Here is a 20,470-nt window from a genome sequence, read left to right on the forward strand (position 1 = left end):
TAACGGATGAGATGGAACCTAGGACACTGAATCGATTGGGAAGAACAGCTTTTCGATCTCTCACCGTTTTCGGTCTGATAACTAGCAACAGACATTCCGACAGATGAACATAGCCGTTCTATAAGATATTCGACGCTTATGCATAGCATAGTTCGAAAGTCTAAAACACAAATCAGATTTACCGTAACTACGTAAGTACTTTTAATTAAATAGATAACATTTATTTTTTAAATTTTGAATTAATAAATTTTAAGAACTGATAATCAATTCCAAAACTCCAAGGGATACCATGGCACTGATTTAATCTATACAGTAATATATTAATTAAGCAATATTCGATAATACGTGAGTATCTAATATTAACATATTCTATTCTGATATCATTACGAACAACATATTTGTCTTAAGCAACCAATATCAGTAGAACTTGACATATTGGCAGTTGAGCTCAGCAACTAATTGCAAACTCAGAAGAAGAAAAAATCGAAAATATTCCAACATCAAAATTTTCCATGTAGCTGCGAACAACATAGAAACGTTTAGTTTAGTCAATTTAAAGGGTTAGTATATTAAGAAATTCGGTTATAGAAGGTAAAGAACAGTAATAATAGAAGATACAGAGAAGAGGACTTCTAGAAGACCACAAGAAAATTCTTAGTAAAGGTATTACCATTTTTTCAATTGAGCGGGTGAGCGCAACAGTGATCTAACCCGCATTTTTTAAAAATGGAGAAAAATCAAGATAAAGTTAAACCCATGTGCTTTTTGTACAATATACCAAAAGCAACCACAAGTAGTTGAATGTGTCATACATTGTACATATATATATATACTGTACAAAAAACAACGTGTGTTCAAGTTTAACTTGATTTTTCTCCATTTTTAAAAATGGGGTTAGACCACTGTTGCGCTCAACCCCTCAATTTATATCCGATCATCTTCACACAGTCTTCAGGAAATACATCTTACGTACAGTAGTAACTCCAAAAAATGTTGGAAAAATCCCGTCTACAATATAACGGTTATGATACTTATAAAGATATTATTCGCGATTTACCAAGTCACTTATAAATGTAGGAGTAGCAAAAACGAATATTTGCACCAGAGAAAATAACATATTAGACTCTCTCTCAACGTTCGAACACAACGAATTCTGGCTCACCTAAACTTATTGAAAAGTACCGATATTATACTTTACAAAATTGCAATAAGAAACATTGTTTCCCCATCTTTTTATATTTTTATGTAAAATATAAAATTTAATCCAAACCAAGGAAATCTTAATAAACAATAGGAAAAACATATTAACGTATATACACGATTACTACAATATTATATATCTATATATGTATATATATGACCACAAGCTATGCCCACAGCATGACGAAAGAAGTATTTAGGTAAAATAAATCTAGTTTGTGAGTCCTTAAATAAAGAATTAAGAGAAGAATTCATAAAATGTTTCGCATACAGTATTGTAGTCTGTGCGGCAGAAATATGGACATTACACAAAAGTAGAGGGAATTAGCTGTATTGAAAGGAAACCGAATGACAAAGTGTCAGAAATAGTAGAGGAGACAAGAATAAATTTAAATATAATGAAAAGAGAAAGAAAAACTGATTGGACCGTTGACTGAGAAGGAACTGTGTCATAAGGAATGTTCTAGAAGGTATAGTGACAGGAAAACGAGAAGTGGACGAAAGAGGCTACAGTAGGTGGGTGAATTAAAACAGAAAATTCCTACGTAAAGAGGAAGATTAACTGAAGGCGGTGGTGACTGAAAACTTCTTAGTTTGAGGCAGTGGTATGTCAATAATGTTAAATCAATATATGATATGATGATTTATATCCACATGTCAATACAGACAGAATTATCACTCGAGTAACATTCATTTTATTTGGATCAATAATTTCATAACACTGATTCTAGTTAGTGGAAACAGCATCAAAAAGCACGAAAAAAGCAGTGTTTTATCACAAGTGAGAGAGGAGATATGTTGTTCTGTGATTAGGCTCGTATTTCCTGAAACAAAACACACTAAAATTCCCGACTGAGAAAGATGAGAGGTAGAATATACATAGTTTATCGAAAGACGTGCCCTTATGAGTAAAGATATGAAAGGAGAGAAAAAAAAAAAGTTGGAAATATCTGGTTTTAAATCTAAAATGTTGGAATTTTCCTAATCGCACCAGCAGTTTGGTCTCCACGCTGGTAAGGCACCCTATATTAAATGAAAAAGCAAAGTTGCCAGTTCAGTAGGCTATCCCAATAATACAGTGTTGTTGGGAAACGGACTCGAAGTGTTTTAATCTCCTTCAAACAACAATGTGCACGTTTCCCATGCCATTTTCATATACCGTTAAGTTCCGTTCGAACAACCTCCTGAACTGGAAAAGTTGCTTTTTCATTTAACAAAGGACGCCTTACCAGTGTGGAGCTCAAAACTGCTGGTGCGATTGAAAAATTTCACAATTTTAGATTGAAAAACACCCATTTCCAACAACTTTCTTCTCCTTCCATTTTTTCATAGTTTTTCACATAACGAAGTTGAACTATGGCCCTGGAGTTTTGCTACACCCTGTAGATATAATTCCTCTTCGAGTGACGAGGTTACTATACAACAAAACTTTCTCAAAATTATAAGAAAAACAATAAAATACCATACAATACAATTAATTTGAACGGTTTTTCAATTATTTAATAAAAATTATAGTTGAAAATTCTCATTTATATCGATTTCAATAGAGTATACACAACCACAACGTACCTCAGTAGGCAATGAAAATGAGAACGACTGTTGGAAAGGCCAAGAACCCGATGAAAGAACTTGTATACTGAAGTCTATGTCCAATGTATCATTAGAATTCTGTAGATGTTTTCGGAATTGTTCATTCAAATCCTTGGACACACCAATATCCTGAAGATAAAAACAATTATTTCTGCTAATGTATCAGCCAATAAAGTATTTCAAAAATTACTCAGTTAAAATATTTCTTTCTTCACATTTTAATAAGACAACACAATAATAATAAATAGTTCGTTAGCACTAAAATTTCTCACTGCTTTATACACCAGTCATGCCCTCCTTTACCTTAAAAGCGTTTACTGAGACTAAAGCATCACCTGTGCCGGAAAAACAACAGAAAGTCATCGAATATAAGAACAGAAAATAGTGCATATAAGATTCAATAACGTTATTTCGAACTACGAATAATTTTGACCTAAATGGCTCAATATTTTTATACAATCTGATAACAACTATAACCCCCTGAAAGACCCCGCTGTGCAGTATGTAGTCCTCTGCTAATATCGTAAGAAAAATGAAAATACTACTTCACTAGCCTTCAGCTAGTAGGGACTTCACCCGCAGACCCCGCATTTGCTCGGCCTACGGCCTCGCACTTATATCCCTCACGTATCTCTGATCTTAAAGGATTTCAAGATATGGACATCTTATTATAACGATTGCAGCCCCTACTAATTTTTCTTCCCTTCTAAAGGAAACATAAAATAACGCTGATATATCTACTCTAAAGGGATTTCGAGATATGGCTATTTTATTTTAATAATTACAATACCAACTTTTTTTCTTATCTTCTAAGGAAAACATGAAAAAAAATCCTTAATTATTTTAAATTAAAAGCTTAAACACCAATTTTCATGCCTCTAATTTTAAGGAATTTAAAGGTATAGTCATCTTATTTTTACAATCGTAACCCCACCCTTTTTCTTCCCTTCTAGTCCAAATATATATATAAACGGTGAAACATGTGTCTAATTGTTTTAAATAGGAAGACCAAATACAGAATTTCATGTCTCTAATCTTAAAGAGATTCCAAAATATGGGCATCTTGTTATAATAATTGTAATTTCCACCCTCCTCTTTCCTTGTAGATCAAATAAAACACGCTCAAAAACATACGTCATAATTTTAAATGAGAAGTCCTATACCAAATTTTGTCTCTCTAGTATTCAGATTTCGTGATACGGACATTTTCAAGAGAATAACTGCCACCACCCCTTTTCCGCCTAACCGTCGAATTTCCAAAACTCCTTCCTTAGTGGGACCTTACATCACAAATCCTATGCCCTCTCCAAATTTCAAGTTTCTACCTTAAACGGTTTAGCCTTGGGATTGATCAGTCAGTCAGACAGTCAGGACTACGACTTTTATATACGGTATACAAATTATGGCGAGGTAGCATCACTTCCAGCAAACTTGAGTCAAAACTGAAAAGATATATCCGCAACTGTCCACTACCTCAAGTAAAACTTTCCACTTAAGTATCAAGTGAGAGCCTTTCAAGGAATTAAATCGACATATTTAACTAAAGGAAGAAAGTACAAAAAAGCTTCCTCACTTCCAGTTAATGAGAAAGAACTATTTAAAGACAGGAGAAAACAAAGCGTTTGTCCTATATACAATATAGCATCGAAAATTACACAAGAAAACCTAATACAATAATCAGCTGATATAAACTAATATTAATGCTCTAAAACAAATTATACAGGTAGCAACAGAGATATAGATAGATATATACATACCTGGAACATTCGTTGGAGCTTGGAAGTATATTCAAATCCACAAGCTTGTTTTAGTTTTGAGATCATTGACGCTTCTGCATCATCACTTGCTGACATATGCTGCACTAATCTCTTTGCCAACATCTTACTATAAAACTTCTGGAACACATCTTTATCCTCTATATACTTGAATACTACCATCTGCAAAAGAACATCCCATTTTCTTCTATAATGTAAATTCGTCGTGAATGTATTATGTCAAATAAAAGGAACTAAACTAACGGACTATTAAAAATATTAACTTTGGTTTACTGAACTGCAGAATTTTCAATGCGAACTCTCATAGTCAATGGTGATTTTCTTTTCTCAAAACATCTACTACTATCTTAACCACATTCAGTGTCGTTAACATTCTTGAAGAAATACTAACATTTACCTCAACAAAACAGTTGCAACAAATATAGCAATTTTATGTACACGAATGTTAAAAATAACATTGTATGCTTCATTGTATATGTATTTAAAGTGACCATATACGTTACAAACGATCACTGAGGTAACTTTTTTTGGGGGGAAGGGGGAATTTTCGAAACTTCCATATAATTTCCCTATTTTGGGAGTATTCAAACTTAAGTTGTACAGAAGGAAAGGCAACTTTCGCAATTCAAATTACGCATAACTCATATTTCTACTTTAATTAGGGATTGAGTTATATGCATCTACGTAAAAGTCTACGATTGTCCCAGAAGCGGAAAATCTTACAAAAGAGTGAAGTTTTAATAATTTCAAAGTAATGGAGGTCGATTTGCGAACATATTATGAGCATTTATTTTAACATGCTGAATACAACATGTATATTTGCTGATAGATGATTGAGAATACATAATTTAAATATAATATAATTTGTATCTCACATTAAGTGATTTATTCAAACTGCTTCAATGTTCCCTGCCACTTTCTTTGGTAACTTAAAAAAAAAAACTGCTAAACTGGACATATTGTTATGTTTCTCCTTTTATGAAATTATCCTAGAATTAGTGAAAAATTAAAACTTGGAAAGTTTAAGAAGAGGGCTTTCCCTTTTGGAAACTTCTGTGATGTACTGTTAATAAAGATCATTATTAAGAGGTAGTTTCGCTGAAGCGTGTAGTTTTCAACGGTTTTCTGAAATTTCATTATTTTCTTTAGTCGCAGGTAGGTGTAAGAACTAAAAAATTGTAATATCATTTGTTAATAGTACAACATACACGAGTTCCCCCCCCCCCACTGTTAATAGTACAACATACACGAGTCCCCCCACCCCCCTTCAAGAACAACAACAAAAAGTTTCTACAGTTTCAGAGGATTAATGTTCCACTAGTTCTTCTAGCATAACTCTATAGGAAGAACGAACCTAACAATCTGTCCAGTTTACCAATTTTAAGAAGTTACTGGGGAAAGTGGCAAGAAATAATCTGAATATATCACCTAACTTGAGATACACGGTAAAGAACGTTATGTTCTCATATAGTTTGTTTTTGTTCTCATGGTTCCAATTCACTTTCCAGAGAGCATATTCATTACCCAAGACAGGTACAAAGGGAAGCTTCAGAACCATCGCCGCCCAGGCGACATATTTGGCTACTATGTCAGCACACTTGTTTCCCCGTATCCCTATTGCTCTCAGACACTCAGTAGACAACCACTGTCTTATTGCTGAAACTAATGACATCTGATCAGAATATTCTATACGAAAGACTGATTACTCAAGATATTCTGGAGGTTTACAAGAATGCTATGCGAATCTGTGCAGACGAGTATACGACACAGCTAAGCTGAAAAAGCACGATCGAGTGCAAGCTTCAGTCAGCAGTAAATACTGAACTCTGGCGATGTAAACTAAATTCTGAACTGTCCTCGTTCCTAATAAAAACCCAGCTAACCATTTTCTTCAGAAGAGAAAATGGAAGGAAACAACCAATTTTCTTTACACCGTATCTCTCACAGGTACGATGAAAATTTAGATTGGCTAAATGCGAAACTACGCCAGAAATCGAACCCGGATTACTGGCCTATCATGCCGGTGCGCTAACCATTAAGCTATCCAGTCCGCTTCCTGAACCAGTCACATACTTGTCATGAAAACTCGCAAAGTACGAAAGTCTATGTAGCTATAATTCTAGCAATACTTTACTAACACATGAAATCACAGCTCAACCATGGAAGTCTTGACTATAGACTGGATTTTGCTCAAAGTACTCCTATGCATTTCCTGTCATTAGTCTACTTTGTTCTGAAACTTGCACTTACTTGCTACCACTTGTTTTAAGCATTGTATTTTACTTTATCCATTTTCCATTATTATTACTTTCAAGCTTTCATTGTATGTGTCATTATTGATGTCACCATGTATTTTGTCATACGTGTACTTCTAGAACGATTTCTTTCTATGCTGTCACGACGATATCAGAATTCTACATTATCTACCAAGTCTACGTCGATATATATATATATGTTTTAATATGATACATGCTAATTACAAAACAATACTTACAACTTGGTTCAATGTATCCTCCAGCTCGGCTTCCTCAGGATTCTTGCTGCTTTTCTTTAGCAAGATATCGCAGTATTTGGCTAGCAATTCCGGTGATTTGGACGAACTGTTGGCTTGTTTTGTTACAGCGTTGCTATTAATGAAGCGCCCACAGGCTTTATCTAGTGCAGCAACAAATCCAGAGTCATTGTTAAAAGCAGTTAAGACCAAAGCATTGTACTTTTTATGAACTTCTAAAATAGTATTTACATAGATCTTTGGATCCTGTAAATAAATAGAAAGTTGGAACATAAAATATATAATCTGTAATCTTCTAATAGGCATGTATACCTTCCAAAAAGACACGTAAATATCTCTGAATTTTAAGTAACTTCTCTACTCTGCCAGTATGAATAACTTTCAACAAACGTAACTACAAACACACGAGAGCAAATTGGTTTCATTAGTTCCGACCATCGACTGGGTTAGCTTTCAAGGAAGGGAAAAGGAAAATAATACAGCATGGGTGAGTTAGAATAAATTTTAAATTATTTCACTACTTTATAAAAGCGGAAGCCCAAATTATTTCAAATTCGGTCAAGAGCTCATATTTGTAACTCCACGAAGCAAATGTTTCGTTTTTTTCATATGATTACAAATATAGATCTATGGCTCAACTTCAGATCGGCCTTACTTTTACATGAAAGGCTGACATAACAATTTCAAACATATTTATATCTCCCCCAATAATAATAATTAAAAAATAGTAATTGTTCCATATTATTTTAATTTACACTATCTATTACTTCCACGTTCTCCCTATAAAACTAAATTATAGATTAGTTGGTTGATTCGAATTTCACTTATCTTTGCAGGACAAGATACAGAGTTTAATGTCGAATACGATCCACATGGAAGTTGAAAAGAAAAAAAAAAGGTTTCTGTTGAAGTTTCTTTTTTTAAATAAAAAACGCTGCATTTGCCCACTTTTTTTTTTTCATACAACGATTCTTTCGCTTCTTTTCGAATAACGCTTAGCCTAAACACCTTTGGTTCTTTGAAGGTTCTTTGGACGAGTAGAAAGTACTAAATCCTAAATATATCATTCACAGTACAGTGAAATCTGTCTATGTTGATCCCCATCGGCTCTATTCAAAAGTAGCAAATAAACGTATTTTGAAGCAAAATCTATTATCGACTGTAATGTAACAGCTTCTAGTTTTCGACAGCAATGAAAATGGAATTATGAACATGAAGTAATAAAAATAAATATATTTTGTATATAAGAAACGCATATGATAATGAAAAGGAAAACAGAGAAAATGTAATGATACATATATTGTTAACTACTAACTTTACCATTCACAGATTGCCTACGATGTATCTGGTTTTGAATTTGTCCACATGGAACTTTTTCGAATTCATAATACCGTAAAGAAACGAGAAATTGGCATTACGCAGCCCAGTTCTCAGAAAAAACGTTAATAGTTTAATTTCACACTAGTGCTAATTTCCCAACTCATATAGCAGCCAAATGATGTCCGGCCAAAACATTTTTTCCATTTTTAATTAAACCGAAGTACTTTTCTTTAGCCATTTCAGTGAAAAACGAGAAGACGAAGCAAATGAATGTTTTTTTTTTTTTTTCAATGCTATGAAAAAACTCACAGATGTGTCATTTATGAACTCCTTAGCCTACAATTTGAAACAACAAAAGGACAGAAAAGGAAGTACTGCTAAAGTCTCGTAATTTTGCTAGTTATCTAATTTCCGAAAAGTAGCTGAAATCTTAACATTTTGAAAGTCCATTAAACTTCATTTCTATATAAAATGTCGAAGTGCACACGGTTTTTTTGTCGTCAATTCTACAGCTAACACTCAAGTAATACAACACACTATAACTCGGCTAGCTAGGGATTCAGACTGTAACCCACTCAAGTTTCATAATAAAATGAAAAATTTAAAAGGAAAATTTTGTGAGATGAAACTCCAGTTTACTGTTAAGTTGGTTATTTCTCTTGGAGTTGGAAGCACTGCACAACCTTCGGTTGGATTGCGCGAGTCGTCGATCGGGATGACGTCACGTTGCAGCCGAGGTTCTGGCTTTAAGACTGAAGCGCTTCGCAGTGTATAAAATGAGGTAAGAGTGTTAGGTCCTCTGAATGAAATAATGGGTCATTAAATTAATATTCTTTCCGTATAATCGTATAATTTTGTTAACTTCTTTTGAAATCTATTACAGTTCCTGACTATGGTTGTTATTCAGAAGATATCATTATTATTCAGTATATTTGGAAGTATTTATTTCTAAAATATTGCGAAAAAAAAAAAAGTAAAATAGTTATTCGATCAGTTAATGTACATGGTTTTATGTAGGCAGAGTTATGCCTTTTTGTTAAAAACATGTTGAAACTTGTTTTCCTTGAAAAACTAGTTAAAAGTCGCTAGTCAGGAAATTGAATATATTGCTATTACGGAAATATTCAGGCTAATAGAGACTTTAAATGAATGATTTGTCTTTGGTCCGCTTTGAAAAGGAAAGAAAAAAAAAGAGGAATCTATAGAGTTACAGATGAGCTGTTGCTCGTAACTCATGTATCTTGAACCATGTATAAGGAATCTGTTCCTCCCACATTTTCATTCCAAAGAAAGCCACTTTGCAGTAACTTCGAGTTCCATACATTTTGATGAAATTATTGTATAGGTTTCTAAATTCTATATTTGGATTTACGATTGGTTATAGTATTTACTTCAGAAACTTTTGTCACTTGGAAAAAAAAATATTTTTGGAAAATTAATGTTGCTTGCTAACGGAGATTTCGATTAATGCTATTCTTACTTGTTAAATTTGTTGAATGTTTCCTATATTTATATTTATATATCACGTTTCGGATTTGTTATAATAAAATTTTCCATTTTGTTAGAAAACTTTTTACATTTACAAGTAGTTCTAGAAATTTTCCTGATTATCTTAATAGTGATATTTTGCATACAGTATAAGCCTTTTCCAGTATTGAACCTCACTCTTCACGTCGTCATTATTCTCAGCCGTGGGGGAGTGGAATTCTCCTTTCTCTCTCCTTTTAAAATTCTTATATTCTAAAGGGGGAAGTGGGGTGACGTCCGTTCTCGTAGGACTGTGGGTAGTGGGGGCTATTTAAAGATTATATGTGTATCGTTCATCCGTTACAAGACCCCAACATTCGCTTGGTCTACGGCCTCGCTCGCATTTCTTACATGTCAAACATGACTAATCTTAAGGGATTTCGAGATAGAGTTCAACACTTACAAGCTCCCAACCTTTTTTCTTTCTCTCTAAGGGAAACGTCAAAAAACGCTAAAACACATCTTTAATTATTTTAAATTAAAATCCTAAATACTAATTTTCATGTATTTAACCTTCAGGTTCGAGATATGGTCATCTTATTTTAACCATTGCAAAACTTACTCTTTTTTTATTCCAGCTTTTTTCTTCCTTTATAGGAGAAATATTTAAAAACGCTCAAACATATCTTTAATTACTTTATATGAAAAGTCTACATACCCAATGTAATGTCATTAACCTTCAAAAAGATTTCGAGATATGGTAATCCTATTGTAACAATTATATAACTCCGCCCTTTTTCCTTCCCTTCTAGGAAGAATACTAATAAAACGGCGAAACGTGTGTCTGATAATTTTAAATGGAAAGTTCAGATACCAAATTTCATGTCTCTACCCTTCAGAAATTCGTAGATTTTACAATAATTATTACCACTTTCATTTTCCCCCTAACCATCACATTTTCAAAAATCCCTCTCAGTGGACCTTAAGTTGTAAGTCCTATGCACAATCTAAATTTCAAGTTTCTTGCTTAAGCGGTTGGCCTGGATGTTGGTCAGTCAGTCCAACACAAAACTACTTCTTTTATATGTATGTAAAAATAATTTATACAATAATACAAGAACACCTTATGTAATAGATATGAATATTGGTTTGTCATTCGCACGCAATGCTTTAAATATTGTTACTTAGACAGTGATTAAATACAAAATAAAATGCCGCATTTTTTATTCTTTTCCCCCTTTCACATGTGACGGTAGATCTAGATAAGGTGGTCACTCCAACAAAATACTCAAGAGATTCCTGCTGTCTCGTTCCCCTTAGTAGCGAAAACCATAAGTGATCCTGTTCTGCAATTGAAAATAGTTGTTAATGTGTGTTGACCAGTAAGCAGTAGAACAAAAGAAAATAAAGTATCCTGTTATCTTATTTTTCTTTCCTTTTAACACCTTACAAGATGAATCCATTTGTTATTTGATGTAAATTTCTTGCTAGCTCCCAGAACGGTAAGTTTCTTTCTTATACTATCTTTTTATTTCAGTTATTTAATTTCTAGAAAATCAATCTACAGATAATAATGAATTATTGTGTTTTCATTTGAACTTTTAGAAAGTTCAAAAATGTACTCTGATATTAAAATGAGTTCTAGTTTCCTCTACTGTACATGACTTTAGAAACGCCAAAAAAATATAAGTATGTACAAATAATAATGTGCTTGAATTTTTTAATATTGTTTTATAATAATTTTAAGATCTCCAAATTATTAATATAACTGAAATGAAAATACACTTTTGAACAAAAAGTTTTTCATCAATTTGATTCTACAAAATATGGTTCAAGTTTTACTGCTCTTTTTCTGTAAATATACATTAGAAACTAATCTCAGCACATTCTAAGCAGCATTTTGTATTTACTTTTAGAGATATTTTTTTCTTCAGATTTCTCTTAAAAAAATTGCTTTAGAAAAAATGGTGACCTGTGAAGTTTTTCTTTTTTTTTAAAAAAAAATAATTAAAAACCTATCTTTTCTTTTTATTACACCCCTAGCTCCAACCCAGCCAAGTTCATAGCTAACTACCGAAAAGCAGACTGAACGTTCTTTATAAAAGAAGTTTAAAGTGAGAACTTTCTCAAGTTAAAATATGTGTGTGATTTCTATAAAGGGTTACGCTTTGAGTTTTTGAGTTTTACGTCCCACGATTATGCCGGTTAGGCTAAAGGAGCGGGTTACGCTTTAAACAAGCTGTCGAACTTGAATAACGAGAAAGTCGTAGAAAATATTGTATGGGAAGGTTAAGAGTACAGAAAATGGAAGAGAATGTTATTACATGCTTTTCTGAAAAAAAATCCACGATATTGCCGAAGACATAGTTATCTGATACGAATTAATTTTAAATTACTTGGTTTTATATTAACGTTATAATTAACTATTAAATGAGTATATTATTCGATTTATCATCCAACAAACCCTTAGAAGTCCTCTTTGCAATCTAACCAACGAATCCTTTCCCAGTCTTAATATGTTGTTTGTTCGAAAACTCTCATTCTGTGTCTCATTTTTTACTTCAGAATTATTGTAATTTACACTTAAGTGCTAAAAGTACCGCACAATATTAGAAAGATGGGAACTCGATATATAAATTCTTCATTTAAACTAATAAGAACCGCGTACCATTTATTTATTTATTATTATTATTATTATTATTATTATTATTATTATTATTATTATTATTATTATTATTATTATTATTATTATTACCTTTAAAGTGAGGTTAGGGGGACATCTATGTATATAAAATTAATGTAAAGATGTTTGTTCGCAAACTCCACATAGCTTATGATTATTTTTGGTGCATGAATAACCTTGGTCTACCTTATGTTTTTAGCACATTTTCTGAAAGAGGGTGAAGGGTTAGAGGTATGCCATGTAAAAATATGTATGACAGTTAACTTCTTAAATCAAAGCACCGATTTTCATGTTTTTTGGTACATCAGTGTACAATGGACTGCCTATCTTAGGTTTTGGTACATTTTGGGCAAGCGAAGAAGAAGGTGTAAGGAGGTGACATGTAAAAATCGAACCGACTGATATTAATAGTGTCTAATCCATAGCTTGTGAGGTTGCTGAGATTATTAGTAACACTCCCGACGTCGCTCGAGTCTCCTAAGCTCAGCACCATCAGTATGGGCTGAGGTAGGAAGAAGGTGACACGTAAAAATAATAGGAAAAGTTCAATATTAGTATTCAATCTGTGAGATGGATAGTGACACTGTCGATGCCGTTAAGTCTGAATTCCTCCTCCCATGCATATTCTAAGGGAAGAAAAAAGTTCAAGCACCTTACATAAACCTATTCTACCTGTAAGAACAACGAGCATTTCAGCTAATACATATACACTTTACTCCCTGGCGTTAAATCCAGGAAGGTTTCTGGACAACCAGATCACATACGTGCAACTGAATGAAAAATGGTCACTGCATGTTCTACCACTAACTTATGATATTGAGTCAATACTGATAAATCTAATCTCATCGAAAATCGAACCCAGTACCGTTACTAAACATTATGATATTTGTAAACACTAGATACATCAAGAATACCCATATAATTTGAAATTACAACTTGTAGAACTTAATTAAAAGTATTAATTGATTGATATAAAGAAAATAGACTCGCCCAAAATTACTTTTAAAAAAATGCCAATACGGTTTCAATTAAAATTTTCATCATCTTAAATAAACAAATATCTTACTAAATTCTTCTCATATCTTCTATAACTGATTAAGTACGGTTATAGGCCGAGAACCTAACTTCAAAATGTGTCAATAGTTTTTCTTCAAATGTTGATTTTGAGTAAGCTCATTTCTTCTTCCTGTAGACTAACTGCTAATATAATTTGTAAGTAGAGACAAATGATTGATTTCGAATGATCATCTACACACATATTAAATATGTATTAAGTTCCTAGAAATACGGACACGAATTTTTGTTCTTTCACACAACAAAATGGACATAGATTCGTAAAAGTGCTCTACTTCAGTCAACGCTGCCAGGTTCCACTATAAGCATGCAAAATTTGGTAAGCTACTAAAAGTTTGGAACCATACTTGTTTTCAGTCTGCTATAAAATATCGAAGTTCTAATTGTGTAAAATATTAACTGTTAAACAATTTGTGCTTTTATGTGGATTTAATATTGCGATTTTTTTTTCGGAAATTATTGTAAAATTTACACGTAAATGAACTGTAGTTTAAAAAATTTGAAAAAAACTTCATTTTTTACTTTCTTTTGTAACTGTTGTTTTTGCAGCCTCGTTGTTTGTCAACAGTTTCTATATCCAAATTTAAACCAAGCTTCCTTGTCCTGCTATAACAGAATTACAAAAATCAATTGAAAATGCGGTTTTGTGTATCTCCTGTACTTGTTCCATTTTGTACTGTAGCGAATCGAGATGTTTCAATGAACTTGAATGTGCAAAACTACCTTCGGATTCCTAACATGATACTGGTTTCTATATTCTTTTTAGTTATGCATACAGTTGTACAAAAATAATAATAATAAAAAACGGATTTTTAAAAAAGAAAAATGCGTTATTTTAAGGAAAACTTTTTAGTTTTTTCTAAAACGTTTTTTTACAATGTAAAAAAGTCTATAAAAACAAATACAGAACAAAATGGTGCTTAAAAATGTGCTGAGATTTTTTCTTATATTGAGCGAACATATGCACTTCGATATTATACAATATATGAAAGCGAAGAGTTTCAATGGGCTTTCAAAAGGTGAGATTTCAGCTTACTAGCGAAAATATGGAACTTTAGCAGCACTCTCTTTTCTGTTGTTTCAAACTCTGGGGTAAGGAGTACATGAAAATTATACATCATCTAATTATTTCATAATATTGGGAAAAAAAATCTTTTGCTACGTCTTGTTTTTCATGAAATGGCGAAAGAAAGGTAATATTCGGTTTATTTTTTATTTTTCAAATATGGAGAAAATAAACTTGATCTGGGCATCATTTGGCTACAGTATGACTTAGGAAATTAGCACTTGTCTGACATTAAGTTATTGCGTTTTGTTATAAAAATATAAGTTCATTTCATGGGTTGTGTGATGCCAATTCCCCGTTTCTTGTAGGGATGTACCGATACCACTCATTCACCGACACCGATACTGGAGAGGCCGATACTTTGGAACACATTTCTTATATATTATCAAGAATTTTCAGAATAATGAAATGATCAACATTGTAATAGGGTATATTAGATTTAAAGCCAAACTTTGGCATACAAAGAAAAAAAAAGCAGAATTTCATATTAGGTTCCATAGAGAAAATATATTTCCTCTAAATTTAATCCAGGTCATATGAAATGAACTAAAAAGCAGCAAATACTTCTATACTGTAAACTTAATTCTATGAGTCAATGATTGATATTTAGAGTGATAATGTACTTTGATAGTTACATTGTATCTACTAGTCTCTATTACAAACATATAATGCAAATGGATACTACCGTTACAAATTTTTATTGTTTATAACATTATGCGTGCTGAACCAGGTGTTGCTCTGTATACCATAAAAAAGTAAAGAGGGTTATTTAAGCGAAATCGAAAACAATAAAACTATTTACTAAGTTTAGAACTGTTTTTTAACCAGTGAAAATTTTATACAGATATTTTCAATAGTTATATGAACTGTTTTGAACTAATTTTTAAACTCCAGTTTGCTATTCGGAATTCATAGTTTTTACAAAATGATTATACATCACATCAAGGGAATCTGTAACACATCGGTCTCCCACAAAACTGTATCATTAAAAAAAATGACATACGAAAAACCTTATTTAAACTTCATCTTATTCCATAATCGAGAATATGTGAAGAAGCTTCATATTCTACATGCGCCGTTAATCTTTTCTAACGTGTAAGTAGGAGAAAATCAGGGTGAAAAAAAATCGTTTTTTTTTTAAAAATAATTTTTGATTTTTTTTATTTAAATCGATTTTTTAAATTTAAATCAAACCTTTCTCCTCGTATAATACAAGTCGCGAACTCAAGAAAAAACATTAGGAATTAGTATTAAATGTTAATTATGCCATTTAAGTGAAAATATTTTTGGAGTTTAATTTTGAATTAATCCCCAATCATTACCGTATTTCAATCCCAAACAATGTTTCTTAAGCATTAAGAAAAAAAGTACAGCAACATTTATCAACATTGATTTTTTTCATTACAAAAGTTACTGATATTTGGCAGGGGCATATTTTTAAAAAATCAAAACTAGCTTGCGGCATGAAATACATATAAAATACATAAATTTTGCCTAAAGTTATAAAGTCTAAAAAATGTTTAAGTTTCGGAGAGGAGATCGGACCTTTCTCTAAATATAGCCTTATTTTCTAGGAACAAACAGACGCGAACACACAAGAATTTTCGTCTAAAATGTCGATGGTGATTTCCCCGGTGAAACAGTTAACGATTTAAAAACCCTAAGCTATGAAGAGATGAAAGTGGAATTACACCGTCTTCCGTTCAAAACAGGATTTTCCCTAGACATTGTCTGCATGACACTCGTTTTCATACTGTGCTGTACATACATTTGAATTTCATTGTATTATCATTATTATCTTTCATAATCGAAATAACTGAACAGAAACGGGATTTTACTTATTTTCACTTTAAATTAATTTATTTCGGAATTCGATTTAAATCAGACTGATTACTTATTAAAAAAATCAAGTGATTTAAATCTGGACTAAAATCGTGACTTAAATCAATTCACCCTGGAGAAAATAATGACAAAGTAAGCGTCGTGTGGATTTCTTCCATAGCATTTTTTTCTGAATCGAAACCTCTGCCTCGTCTGGAATTCAAACGATGGGCTTGCTATCCTAAGGACCTTTGGTTTTTCTTCACCACTATTTTTGGCATGGAGGGACTAAAAATATCAGTTGGGTACAAGTAGTGTAAATCGAAGGCGTACACATGTATAAAGAAATCGACTATACAATTGATGATAATTTATATCAACTTCAAGTCTAAAATAAATCGATGCAATATAAGTGTTACTGTTAATATTAAACAAATTGAAAGTAGTTCGGAAAATGTACCTTTAAATATTGATGGCCAATTGCCGATACCGATACTCTCAGAAGTGGCCGAAATCGCCGATACCGATATCCCATATATCGGTACATCCCTAGTTTCTTGCAGAAATTATGGATTCAGCACTTAACAAAAAGTTCCATGTGGACACACTCAAAACCAGATACATTTTACTCAATATGCAGAATAACAGTTAGTACTTATAAATGTATTAAATACTTTTCCTCTGCTTTCCTTTCCATTATCATACGCGTTTGTTATACACAAAAATTGTTAATTTTTATTACTTTATGTCCACGTAACACTAAAATAAATAATTTTCATTTCCATTGTCGTCGAAAATGCTATCCAAAAATTATACACTACGATGCAAATTTAAACTTGTTTGACAAATTATTATGCAAAAACCAAAATCTAAAAACTTATATATGTATATACATAACACGTAGATAATTATTTGTTTCACTAGAAGCTGTTACATTACAATCTACAATAGACTCTGCTTCAAAATACATTTATTTTCTGTAAGTTGACCACTTTTCAATGGAATCGATTGTGACCCAACATAGAGAGATTTCACTGTATGATATAGCTAGGATGTAGTACTTTCTACTCGTTCAAATAATCTTCAAATAGTGTTTAGACTAAGCGTTGTTTGAAAAGAAACAAAGAAATTATTGTACTGAAAAAAAGTTTTATATTGAAAGAAAAATGTTTTTTTTCAGCACTAGTTATGCCGATATAAATTTCATCAATCTAATTACTGATTCTTCAAAACTGGAAAAGGATTTTATGGAAACTTGGAATCCTGATTTTCAAGCTCATTTCTTGTAATCTGTACTAAAATTTGACTAAAATGGGAATGATCCATTCATTTTTCATTTGTTCTGCTACTATTATTATTAAAAATGCTTAAGATTTTTCATCTTCTTTCATTTCTCTTCTGAATTGTGGCAGATTTTTGTTTTTAATTTGAAAATAATTTTAAATTGCTTCAGAAGATGTGGAAAAGAGCCCTGTAAGCTCTCACGAAGCAGTCAACCCAAATATTCGACTTAATTTTGTTAAAGGTGATGATTTCTGATGAATTAAGTAGTCGCAAGCGTTGGGTTTCGTGTATAAATTGATGGTGAATTTATTATTGTGCCAATAAAATTGTGAGACCTATGCTCTCGTCAATTTCACGCGCTGAGGTAAATTTTGATATTCAGATTACATTGCTGAAACCACACTTTGTTATACTTCTCGCTGTGTTTTCTATTTAATATGTAGTGGAAGATTCTCCGGAATTAATCAATTTTCTTTATTTACAAGTGACAGCAGTTAGTGTATACGGAGAAGGAATTAGCATACATTAATGTCATCTCCCCCCCCAAATAAAAGAAGAAAAAAAAAAGAAAAAAGTTAGTGTTCTTAACAACTGTATATCTGTGGTTAATACATAAGATAATAATTTGAGATGTGAGAAGCATTTACCGTGGGTTTTTTTTTTTTTTCTTTCTTAAAAATAAATTATGATGAAACTTTCCATTGAAATCGTATTCGCATCATAATAAAACAAGACTTAATTTTGGGTAAGATCATTTTCATCAATCACACCATGCTCACCTACGTACTTCAATACATGATTCAAGTTAGTTTAAGAGATTCATAACATGTTTCCAATCCGTAAATACTGATTACAAGGAATATCTCAACAGTAGAAACTGATTCACTTCTATAGCTGCTTCAACTTGTCACACGGAAAAGTATTTACTCCCAACAATACTTACGTTAACTGCAGCGTCACCACACTTTTCTATAGCTGCCAAACCCTGATTACATATATGGCTTTCTAAAAGATTCCGAAGCTCTCCTAAACCATCAGGTATCCTGGCTACTAATTGATACATTCGACCCAAATCTTCATTTTTATCATCATTTAACAAGTTCTGGAATTCTGAGTGGAATATTTCTAAATGTTTTTCAATAAGCACTTTTTCACAAGTCTTTGCAAGTTTATCAAGGGTTGTTTCGTGTAAGTACACCTGCACTCGCCGTTGTTCTTCAAGTAACCGGTGCTCAGCCTGCGAACAACAAAGAACATGTTATCTTTAATCACATTAACTAATATTCGAATTTCTATACAATAATAATAATAATAATAATAATAATAATAATAATAATAATAATAATAATAAAGTTAAACGAACATCATGCCACTCCAACTTAAAAACTGTCAGCAATGGATCAACTTACACGAAGACTAACTCTGTATAATTGATAATTAACTAAAAATCTTTCAAGTTTACATAACCTGAAGTCTAGAAAAAAAAAAATGGGAACATGAATACTATACAGTTTAAACACAAATGCGAGTATTATTCAAGTGGAACTAATAAAATTACAATACCATGGCTTTGAAATTGTGCTGTGTAGCAGAGAGTGGAGAAAAGATGTCTGGCCACTTCCGGAACAATCTACTGTAACTACATTACATTAATAAATGAACTATCAACAATTATTATTATTTTATATCAAATCTATCAAGTCCATTTGCGCTACCATTTTTACTTACAAACTATTTGAGAAATATAATTATAATTACATGGGCGCATGGGGAGATATTCAAAATTTACTAAGAAAATAGTTTATAGGATACATCAATCTTTCGTTTGTAAAAAGTCTGTCAAGAATCGGAAATCGATTTGAGTGCCCATTCAATGAACAAATAGTAAAAGTATTTTCTCTTTGTAGTATTTTGTCTTTGTGGTATTAAATCAAAGCTGATAAAATGTTTAGTTTTGAAAATAACGAGTCGTTCTTATATTTTATGCTAATATACGTAAAAGAGGAAGACTTTTGTGCTAATATACGTAATACCACGTTTCTCTATTCTCTTGTTTATCAAATTGCAACATCTCAATATAATAAATATTAGCTGCGTTCTAGCACTTGTAATTAGAAACCCATTAATGAAAAATAAAAAAGGATTCAATGAAATAAAATAATGAGATGCTCATTAAATACAGGATAAAGCTGTAACAGGTTGTTTTAGCCTACTTCAGTGTTGAATAAATGGGAAACCCAAATTACCTTCTTCATGTATTCTGTAACAGGATTCTGACGTAGAAAGTCAGTGCTTTCTCTTGTGTAAAACCTCTCGGTATCTTCTAAGAAAACATTTTCGAAAGATTCCTTATACACTGAAAGATTCTGTCCTTTGGCACCTGGATCCTCCTCATTAAGACCTAGAAGTAAAACATTATCTTACGTCTAAATTTAAAAAAAACAAAATAAATTAATACACCGTTCTGATGAACTACGCCATGTTACAGATTTTCACTTATTTTCCACAAAAGTGAAAATTAAACTACACAATCTCCTTTGTAGCAAATACAAGAACGGAGAGCGAGAAAGATACCGAAATAATGAGGCCAATGTGCCTTCTTTCTATAACTTTTAAGTCCATAATTAATTAAATTTTCTCGAATTACTACACGAAATATCAAATAGTGTAAGCATGAT

At 32.1% G+C, this 20,470-nt stretch overlaps 1 protein-coding gene across 3 annotated transcripts in view; it reads right to left on the minus strand.

Annotated features, from left to right (window-relative positions):
- Cul1 (cullin 1) overlaps positions 1-20,470 on the minus strand; it is an 84,922-nt gene that overhangs the window by 30,989 nt on the left and 33,463 nt on the right. For all 3 annotated transcript variants that reach the window (XM_081736384.1, XM_081736386.1, XM_081736385.1), the window contains exons 7-11: positions 20,039-20,193; positions 18,736-19,029; positions 7,060-7,323; positions 4,548-4,727; positions 2,770-2,919 (exon numbers count right to left, since the gene is read on the minus strand). In XM_081736384.1, the coding sequence (XP_081592510.1) occupies positions 2,770-2,919; positions 4,548-4,727; positions 7,060-7,323; positions 18,736-19,029; positions 20,039-20,193 (1,043 nt within the window). The remainder of the gene's footprint in view (positions 1-2,769; positions 2,920-4,547; positions 4,728-7,059; positions 7,324-18,735; positions 19,030-20,038; positions 20,194-20,470) is intronic.

The sequence above is a fragment of the Thermobia domestica genome, chromosome 13 (assembly GCF_964235325.1).
Source record: "Thermobia domestica chromosome 13, izTheDome1.hap1.1, whole genome shotgun sequence".
Lineage (NCBI taxonomy): Eukaryota > Metazoa > Arthropoda > Insecta > Zygentoma > Lepismatidae > Thermobia > Thermobia domestica.